General features: G+C 51.2%; 1 protein-coding gene across 3 annotated transcripts in view; it reads right to left on the reverse strand.

The window, feature by feature from the left end:
* Nucleotides 1-5165, reverse strand: part of GFRA2 (GDNF family receptor alpha 2) — a 98461-nt gene extending 93296 nt beyond the window's left edge. Inside the window, exon 1 of one of the 3 annotated variants that reach the window (XM_075123384.1) lies at nt 4142-5165. In XM_075123384.1, coding sequence (XP_074979485.1) covers nt 4142-4181 — 40 coding nt within the window. In that variant the 5' untranslated portion in view covers nt 4182-5165. The remainder of the gene's footprint in view (nt 1-4141) is intronic. The other 2 variants (XM_048828992.2, XM_048828991.2) reach the window with 2 other exon arrangements.
* Nucleotides 5166-10813: the final 5648 nt, after the last annotated feature.

The raw sequence follows: 10813 nt of genomic DNA on the forward strand, positions 1-10813 counted from the left end.
TGATCCTCACACCCCAGCCCAGCCTCCAGCTTGACTCCCCGTGAATGCACGGGATTGGTTTACATCAGGGGCTGAAGGGCAGGCATGGCAAAGGGGGAACCAGGTCCGGAGGCCACGCTGCTCCAGAAAATGCTGCCAAGGCAGATGAGAAAGACAAAAAGCCTTGATCTGATGTAATGAAAAGAGAGCCTGGGATTGCAGAAAGAGCCCATGGGGAGGGAGGTCCAGTGTGCATATGGAAAGGCATTGCTCCTGCACTGACCCTGGCATGAGCAGAGATGCCCACCAGTGGCAATGAAGGGAAATGCAACAGCAAATCTACCAATGGAGAGATGGAGAGCTGGACATGGGCATGTTCCGGTGGCCCTATCTCTGCTACCTGGCCTGCCCACCCTCTAGTGCTAGGGCCAGAATTTTTCCATCTGGCACAACCATCCCAAGCCAGATACTACCCCAGCCTGGCTTCTTGGCTGGCGTATTTGCTGGGACTGTCCTGGTCCGGTAGCCAGTGAGGCACCATGTTGGGGCCCAATCCAGCAAAGCACCAAGCACCCTGAGCTCCCGTTGTGGGCACCTCTGAAATAGCCCCTACACAGATAATGACCCAGCTCCTGCTTCTTAAATCCCATGGAGCTTGTGCATTTAGCTCATTACAAGCAGGGGTCGGAAACAGGAGGGGGAGCTATGGGGGACCACTGTTCCCCAAGCCTGCTGGACAAAAGGGAGCCTCCCTCTGCTTTCAGAAGAAGACTGGAAGCTGGGTATCCCTGCATGCCCCCCTTACTTCCACCCCAGATTATGAGCTCCTTCTTTAGAATGTGCCACTTGTCATCCCAGTGCCGACCTGAATCTGCATCACAAGCATCAACGGTGCCTGCTTCTCTGCTCTGTGCCCCCAGCACAGATTAAACCCTCCCTGCTCAGCCCATCCTGCCAGGGAGGAGGAGGTCTGGGACAATCACAGACCAAACACATGAGGCCAAGTTCACTCCATTGACTCCAGTGACACATTGGGCCCTGCCCTCCACCATCCGCAGCCCAGGCCCAGCTGTTGTATCAGGAAGCCTGAAGTTATCTGATGGTGCCTTGCGCTCCTCTCCCATTCATAGCATTGAAATGCTCCCCAGAGCCCCCAGGAGGGAGTTTGCATGGAGGGGCAGGGTTAGTGTTTTCCTGCACCCGGCGCATACGCACACGCTGAATTTATATCAATAAAACATCTGCAGAGAATTTACATCTAATCCCCAGCAATCTCCGTGGCATCAGAGCATGGGGAGGATTTGTAGCTGGATGCACAAACCTCAGTCATAGAGCCAGCAAATATTCCAATGGGAGCACGGGCCTCAGTCAGAATACCCCTCGCTGCCCCCAGCTTCCTCGGTCACATCACCTGTAATATGGGTCTAAGGTCTTAGCAGAGCCCATTGGACATGGGGTGCTTTATAAGCAAATATTCACTGCCCTAACTTAACTCAGCAGTACTGCTCTCTCCTCTTGCTACACATTCAACCCCTGCACTCCATCGTAGTGGTGGCATTTGTTTCGCCCCAACAGCAATGGCTTTCTTTGCTCACTGGATCGAGGGGACAGATTATCAAGGACTCAATACCTGCAGCTGGAGCCAGGCTTTCACAAGAACTCAGCTCCCTTTTAGGTAGCTAACTAAGGCTCTGCTCAGCACCTAGTGTACATGCAGCATGGCAATTCTGGCCCCACTGTCTAGAACCATGAGTAAGCTTTGCCTGCAATGAGTCTATTAGTCCTTCAATTTGCACCTCTCCCTGATTCCTCTCCAGGCAATTCTCCTGGCCCAGCCTGAGCCACAGAAGATTGGGACCCTTACAAAGAAATAAGGACCCAAAGGAGAAAGATCCTGTTTCTAAACAGCCTCCTCGTGGGGGTGAAATGAAGTGGGCTTGTGGCTGTTCAGTATCACAGCCTGCTGCTTAGCTGGAGTGTCCTGGGTTGGCAGGGCTGGGGGTCGGATTCTAGGACTGTTCCCTCCGTCCCAAGACTCTCATGTTTAGCTTCCCAACCAGCCAAATGTGCATGCAAATAAACAAGGAGTTAATGCCTAACAACTAAAATAATTTGGTGGTTGATGTTTCCCCCACCCCAGCCTCTTCTGTGAGCAGAGCCTGAGTCCACACCACACCCCCTGCTCTCAGCCAGAGCCAGTGCATCAGAGGGGTCTGTGCATTCACTCTCTGACCCCTTCCTACCTCCCGCTCTCCCATTCTTGCTGCCGCAAAGCCCTCAAGCCATTGGGAATGACAACATGCCCTATAAGTGGCAACTCCATCTTCCATCATCCCCAGCCCAGAGCCATGTCATCCCCCCCCCACACACACACACACACACCCTCTATGGAGTCAGGCACTCCCACTCGCTGTCAAAAGAGAACCAGGCAGCAAGCTATGTCACCTCATACCCAAGCTTATCCCAAAGACCCTGCTACAAAGACACTTTGATGTGTAACACACTGATTGCAAAGGAGACTGTCACCCCCTGCCCAAGGGAACCATTCAGACTCTCCTACGGCAGATGAGAAAATATCCTCCCATCCGCCTGGGTCCAAAATGACATCCTTCCCTGACACCCTTCCCTGGCAATCAACAAAAATAGCCTTTCAAAAGCCATGCTCTTGTCACTGAAGTGTTTGCAAACCTGTGCCCAGCAGCAATAGAGACCAAGAGCAGACGGTTTATTCTCCTACTAGCCAAGGACACAGGAACTTATTGTGGAAATATTAAACCTAGACACAGATCTCTTGCTGGGGGCTTCCCATGCTGTACCCCCCACCTCCCCCAGTCAAAACTAAAGTCCGGGGGAAGGCTCCTGGAGCAGATGTGTTCTCCTGAACTCCCACTTGTGCCATGGCCAACCTCCAAGTCTCCCTCATCCCTCTTCGCCCCCATGACCCTGAACATCTTTCTGCCCATTGCCTCTCTCGTCTTCCAACCCTAGTCCACTCCATGCAGGGTTAAGTTCCGAAAGCCAAGGGGATTTCAGCAGAGTTCCCCAGGAGTTCAGTGCTAACCCTCCAGTGCTGCAGGGTTGTGTGTGAGACCCAGAGACAGAGCTGCAGGTACTGTCTGTAACTGTATCTCCATGCGCGAGTGGAATTGTAACACAAGGGACATTACCTGCCAGATGAGAATACTGAGAAGAACCCAGATGATAATTCGCCAAGGTGATAACGTGCTTTGGGGGAAAGGGGAGCTTTTTTGCTTTTATTTCACCTAAAATACATTGCAACTCCTCCCTTGCCAGGGCTGCACCTTCCCCATCTCTGGATGAGGCTGCTCCAGAAATACAAGCTTTCCACTTGGCAAAATAGCCTGCTAAATAAGTCACACATGATCTAAAACAAAAGGCACTTGGATTGCAACAGTGATGGCAATTCCTCCCCCCCACCCACCCACCCCCACCCCCCCGACACACAATTCACTTTCTAAATCAGTTCTCCATGCACACTTTAAAATCAGCCAGCAAAACCCGTGAGACTTGCCTCACATCAGCTTTGAATCACAGGGTTTTGGAAAGGGATTGAATCACGGGGGTTCTTTTAAAAATAATAATACAAAAAAGCCGCTACCATAAGGGCTGGGATAGAGGGGAATTAACACGCAGCCGGGCAGCTATCTGCAACATGCTGCCTACCAATTCACCAGTAATACTCCTCTTCGGACGGAAGGATCAGAATATCTGACTCAATTCCTCCACAACTTGGAGAGGTGAGGCTGTGCGGACAGGAGAGGCTTTCGGGGGGGGGGGGGGTGTCATCGTAAATCTGATAGTTTAAAAAGTTGCCCCCTAGATAAGAGCCTGATTTCTGTTCATCCCCCTCCCTTCCCTGGACCCCAATTCCTTCTCAGTAGGAATCGTTGCAGAGACGATTAGCTGAATTGAAACCTATAAGCGTCTCTCAATCTCTGTATTTCATTCCGGACTGTAGCCCACTTTAAAGCGAGGGTCTGTGCCAAGCTTTGCCGTTGTGTGTTGGGTTTGTCTTTTAATATAAAACATGTCCGCTCTTAAACGCTGTCCAAGCACCAGAGCTTCTGGGGTTTGACAAAGGACTCACAACCACCAAACAAACCAGAGAGTAATGATTTGCATCCTAATCAGGATTACTCACCTAAAAAGAGGAGGATGCAGAAAACGTTTGCTAAAATCATGTTAGTAAATCCAATAGCTCCCCACGTGTAAATATATATTTATATCTCTCTCCCAAATCCAGGCAAAAAGAAATCCTGAGATTTCTCTGATGAACTTACAAAAAAATGGTTTCTTTCAGCGCCCACCCCCCCAAAAAATACACCCCAGCTCTGCAGCCAGCCAGCTAGCCTCTCTCTCTCTCTCTCTCTTTAGCTCTTCCAGTGATGAACAATTCTGGTTCTATTCCTCCCAAGCATCTTTCGGGGGCGAAAGGGTAGCCGAGAGGAGGTGGAAATGGGGGGGGGGGGGGGGAATAGACGAATATCCACAGCGTGATCTGAGTAGACACAATCCGGCGGGGTCCTTGAGACAGCTGGGAATGTGGGGCGCTCACGACTCCTGCTTCCCCCCCTTGGCTCGCACAGTTTGCTGATGGAAATTTCTGCAAACTGGGGATGTTTGCGTGTGTGTCTCTCTCTGCCTTCTGGGGGAGGGTGGAGAGAAGGGGCTGACTCTGATATCCCCGGCGGTGGAAAGCAGCAGCGTCAACCGGGGAGCAGCGGCGGCAGCTTCCTCCAGCCCGGCCACTGACCAGCTGGCCTCTGGGACGGGAACTGACCAGAGCCTGGAGTGAAACGCGCCAGCCCAGAACGGCCCCTTCCCCTCAACTTCGCCTCCCTGTCTCAGCTGATTCTCCGCTCCTCACCCCCCGCCAGCAGCAATCCGGAGAGGCCGGGGTCGGTGGGGTGGGGAGGCAAAGCCGGGTGATGGGAGAAGACAAAGGGCAGCCCGCGATGACCAGCAGCCTCCTCGCAAAGCGCAGCGGGCGGGTCGAGGCTGTGCCTTTGCTTGGGGAGGCGGAGAGGGGGTGTACAGATAAGGCAGGCTCCCCCCACCACCACCACTACACACACACACTATTTAAAGAGGCGGAGGGTCCCCTTGGTCTCAGGCAAGACGCAGCCCTCCCGCTCCAAGGAAGAAGCCAGGAAACTTTGCCACCGCACAAAGACGCAGGCGCTGGCTGGCTCCAACCCTTGCTGGGAGCCGCGTCCCCAACGGCTGGGCTCTTAAGCACTTTTCTCGCCCTTCCGTGCCACAGTGGGAGACCCCCGAGGAGAGCTACATAGCTGCAACGCTGGGCTTTGGGATGGGGCTTCCCTCCCCCCCCCCCCCCCCAAGGCAGCAGGGGATGTGGCTGCATCCAACCCGGCACGGGAGAAGCAGCCCTCTCCTGCGCCAACAGTCCCGGGGATCCTGAATGTGCAGGCTCCCGCGGAGCGCCTTTGATGAACGCAGAGAGAGGAAACCAGGGAGGGAGGAAAGGCATGGGGCGGAGGGGCAGTTTGTCCCAAGGCAGATGCGCAATTCACCCTGCAAAGTGCATTGCCTTGCCCCTCTTTTTTTTGGGGGGGGGGAAGGGTGCGACATGAACTATACATTACCAATTGCATGTAATCGGAATTTTAAACATTAAATAAATTAATTAATTAGGATCCGCTTTCTTGGGGGAGGGGGGAAATGAAGCGAGGTGCCAGCTGATCTCAGCCTGTGTGTGTCGGAGGAATGTCACAAACACGTCTGAGTGCTCACAGCCAGTGCGATCTTCCCGAGCTCCAGCCAATGCCAAACTCAGACCTCGCCCTGGGCTTTTACTTCTCTTCTCCTTTTACAGACGGACAAAAGGCTTTTTTTTTAATGGTCCTGCAAAGCAAGAGTACCTCTCCCAAATGTCCCCTACCATTCTCCCAAGCCTCCTGAAAGACACCGAAACGTTCCCAGTGCGCACACAGGCAATCAACTTTCCTGCTCTGGATCTGCTGGCTTTACTGCCCTCTTCGTTGCTGTGGGGACCAGATCCTGGGGTACCTCTGGTCTGGAGAGAGCCTGTAGCCTAGGCTCCAGTGCCTGATGGTTCTCGGCTCTGCATTGCTCTCTTGGTGACCAGCCCCCGTTTCTGCACTAGGGGAATGTCCATGTGGAGGGTGCCCTGGACTCTCCCTGTGGCCCAGACATGGGGGCTGGGGAAGAGCCTTGCTATCTGTGGCAGGGGGCCGAAGGGTGCAGAGGCGTACGAAGGCGGAAGCCGTTACCAACCTGTGTGCCTGAGTCACGCTGAGGTTGTGACCCAAACGGCCAAGAGCTGGGAGATCCCAGGTGAATTGAGCACCGGTGAAAGCTGCTGGGTGGGAAGTCCAGGAGACTGTCCAGAGCAGGCAGTGCAGAGGAAGGTGCTGCGCCAGCCCCCCTGCATGCCTCTCTGCTCACCTGGAGCAGCCCCTGCTCTTCTGCTCCTGTTCCTCTCTCAGCAGCTCTGCCAATGTCCCTCAGTAGCGACCTGAAGCCAGCACCCCTTCTCTTGTGTCACTCCTGGGCTCCCCACTCACAGCTCTGCTGCTGCCCTTCAGTCATAAGAACGGTCACACTGGGTCAGACCAAAGGTCCATCTAGCCCAATATCCTCCTGTCCTCTGACAGTGGCCAATACCAGGTGCCCCAGAGGGAATGAACAGAACAGGGAATCATCAAGTGATTCGTCCCCTGTCGCCCATTCCCAGCTTCTGGCAAACAGAGGCTAGGGACACCATCCCTGCCCATCCTGGCTAATAGCCATTGATAGACCTATCCTCCATGAACTTATCTAGTTCTTTTTTGAACCCTATTATAGTCTGGCCTTCATGACATCCTCTGGCAAGGAGTTCTACAGGTTGACTATGCATTGTGTGAAGAAATGCTTCCTTTTGTTTGTTTTAAATCTGCTGCCTATTCATTTAATTAGGTGACCCATAGTTCTTGTGTTATGAGAAGGAGGAAATAACACTTTCTTATTTACTCTCTCCACACCAGTCATGATTTTATAGATGTCTATCATATCCCCCTTTAGTCGTCTCTTTTCGAAGCTGCCCAGACTTATTAATCTCTCCTCGTACGGAAGTTGTTCCATACCCCTAATCATTTTGGTTGCCCTTTTCTGAACCTTTTCCAACTCCAATATATCTTTTTTGAGACGGGGTGACCACATCTGCATGCAGTATTCCAGATGTGGGTGTACCATGGCTTTATATAGAGGCAATATGATATTTTCTTATCTATCCCTTTTTTAATGATTCCCAACATTGTGTTCATTTTTTTTCACTGCTGCTGCACACTGAGTGGATGTTTTCAGAGAACTATCCACAATGACTCCAAAATCTCTTTCTTGAGTGGTCACAGCTAATTTACACCCCATCATTTTAGACGTAGAGTTGGGATTATGTTTTCCAATGCCCAGTACTTTGCAGTTATCAACACTGACACACAGTCCTGACACACAGCACCTCTGGCTACTACACACAGCTCTGCCACTGCCCTTCAGTCCTGACCTGCCACTGCCATCCTCCCCACTACTCCAGTCCTGAGCAGAGACTGCCAATCATGCTGAAATACGCAGTGGGTTCTGAGATGTGGTCCAATACCCAATAGCAACACTAAAGATCCCTCTTCACCAGCCTAACCAAACTCTGACCCAGGGTCTCCAAAGACAGGTGGCCAGTGCATTAACCCACTGCGTTCCAGACTGGGGCAAGGGGAGGTGATTTTCTATTGCCACATAATAATGGATATGCAGAGGTCAAGGTGGCATGAGCCCTGGTGCAATCAGAAGGCCTGGGACTCCTAGAGCAGAGATTCAGCCGCTTTGCAGGGGGGTTAGTCTGGCTGTCATTATGAGCTGCCTGCTTAGGAAAATTCCACCTTGACCCTTAAGGAGCAAGCATCCAGCTCACCCGCTGTCTCATGCATCGGGCAGCATTAGCTTCTGTTCTGTACTGGGTGATGATGGAGGCCTAAAAGGTGACACGCACCCAAAATCCAGCAGGACAGATGGCTGTGAGGTCCAGACAGACCACTCAGGAGCCTTCTCATAGCCACCACTGAAGGGTGTTTAGCGGCATCAGCACCAGCAGGACCCAGGAGCCAAGCCACCTGTGGGTTTAAATCTTGAAGTCCTTCCTTCCGCACTGCTTGCTCCCCAGAGCGGGTGGCATGGCTCGGGAGCACACACTTCCTGCTTTTTTGTTTCTTCAGCAACTAACATACCCCCCCCCCCATGTGGCTGCTGCTTCTCTCAGCAGAGGCAGCTTTGGCTTTTCCATTTGGCTTTGGCACTCGCTGACTGGGAGTGCTGCAGGCTGCCTTGAAAGCTGCATGCTCCCCGTCATGGCCAGGCACTCCCCTGTCACATGTGGAAGGACTTGGAAGGGCTGGCTGCTGGGTCTCATTTCCCTGCTCTTTAATGCCATATGATTCCTCTTCTCCATTGGTCAGGAGGGGGTGTGGATTAAAAGCCCTGTAAAATGTCATGTTCTACCAGCTGTTCTGATAGCTACACTCGGTCCCTCCAGAAGAGCATTTCAGAGAACCTATTAAAATCTGCAGTTACCAGGGCCTGGATGGAGACAGAGCAAAGTTGGAAACTCTAAATCGCCCTTTAGCCACAGAGAACTAAGTCCTTGGCTGATCATTTCTTGCATTTGTTCAGAGGTGACAGGCTCAGCGTACTTGCAATCAGATCTATCACAGGTGAAGTGAGCCTTCACAAAGAGCACCCATCCTGCCAGCTGCTGAGTACTGTTCATTTCTGGGATTGAAAGCACTCAGCGCCCTCCAGGATTGTACAATGATGTGTGAAAGACATTAAAAGAAAAGACACTGGTTAAGAGCCTGGGGCATTGTACTGTAACTCAGGAGCCCCTACTGCTGACCTAGGACAAGTCTCTTTGCTCCTTAGTCTATTGTGGGCACAGATTTTAAAAAAACCAATTACATTGTTGCAACAAGTGTTCTAGCCAGAGCTGGTGATTTTATCAGTTAAAACCGGAGATTTCAAAGGCAGTTAGATGCCTGTGTGTTTTTGCAAATCCCATTAGGCACCCATCTTCAGGCATCTACATACCTTTACAAATCAGGCCCTAAGCCCTCCTTCTCTGAATTTGGAAAACACGGGGCATATTGTGAGCATCAGTGCAGTGTCAACAACAGGTCACTACAAGAGGCTGGTTCACAGTCCTGTTAGCTGTAAAGTGCTTTCCCAATGGGATGGACTTCTGCTAAGGGGGCGCTGTGTGATTTTAGTGCCAAAACACAGCTAGCTTGAACAACAATGCCTTTCCCCTTGGGTCATCTGCAGGAATTGAACCTGGGACTTCAGGATCTATATTTAAAAAAATATAAGCGTCCACTGCCTGAGCTAAAGGACCCAGCTCATTAAGTGACCACCCTGCTGCAGGCACAGCAACTACTAGGTAGCAACACAAAATCCTGGTGAACATGAACTGCACTTGCATTACAGAGCACTGATTCCGTTGCCTTCGATTTAACATGGAGCATCCAGCAATCTGCACTTTGATTTGTAATTTACTTCAAAAACAATGTAGTGAGAGCTCTTTAAATCAAGGCACTGAGTCTTGAAAGGGACATCCATAAATAAGGCACCACGTCTGCACTGCCTGGCTGTCTGCACAGCATTGCCTAATCTCCTAGGGTCCTGACCCAGTGGGGTCAACGTAAAGGCCAATCTCTTCTTTGATTATTCCAAAATCCTAGCAAGACGTCAGGAATGGGATGTCCCCAGGTCATCACTGAGATTATGGGTACATCCAATATGGTCCTGCTGGTAGTGAATCTTGCATTTGCAACTTTAGAAGATGCATTTGCAACTGTGGCCCTAATTGTATACACAAAGCCTAAATCATGTGCTGAATTTACAGGCAAGATGAACATTAATAGCACAGCATGACCAGATAGGGGCTGACAGTGCAATTGTACTAAGGTATCTGCACCATACAGTGCAAGTAATGTGATTAATTCCAAAAATAACCATTTGCACATCAACAGACCATCTTCTTTATTAGCAGTGCTGCATAGACTAAAACATGCCTTTCAGACGAGGAACATTTTACATTACACAACCCTGCTGGTAAGAGCTAGTATGCCTGGGTGCCAGCCGACGCCAGCTGCTTTCATCATGTAAAAAGATGGACAGAACCAAAAAGCAGCTATGACTTCCTGTGAACCTTGGGGCAGTTTGTGCAAACAGGGCCCTTTCTTTACTATGGGCTGAACTGAAAACCTAGATCCAAGCATTCCTGCTTTTGTGATGCCAGGCAGAGCTGAGAAAGGAGGGATGGGACCAGGAAGGGGTGAAATGGGTCAGGACTGAGAGGCATCCACAGAACTGTGTAGCAGTCCCAAGCCTGCAATAGCTGGAGGTTTAAGGGTTCAGGATTGAGGTGCACGGTCAGAGCCGTAGGGAGGGTCCCAGGGCTGGAATAGCTGGGGTGCTGTGATGCATACTGGCAAGTGTTGCTGTGCGATAGGACCTCACACTGTGCCTGCCTGCAGTAGGTGGCATTATCGTCTGACAATGCATTTCCCCACAACTATTTATACATGTTTGTAACACTATTCTGTAGGTGCGCCAGGCAACTTCAATCCCTTTGTGCAATGACAACACTAATCACACAAGCCGAATTCAGAGCGAACACAGGCTGGCAGAATGCTGGCGTTGCTTTTGGGATATTCCATCCAGTCTCCTCCTGTGCCTCAGAGATACCACTGATGAAGCCCAAAATTCAGGGCAGTACTTGATGCTTGGCCCCATTTGGAAGTTGATA

This window comes from Caretta caretta, chromosome 26 (genome assembly GCF_965140235.1).
Source record: "Caretta caretta isolate rCarCar2 chromosome 26, rCarCar1.hap1, whole genome shotgun sequence".
Lineage (NCBI taxonomy): Eukaryota > Metazoa > Chordata > Testudines > Cheloniidae > Caretta > Caretta caretta.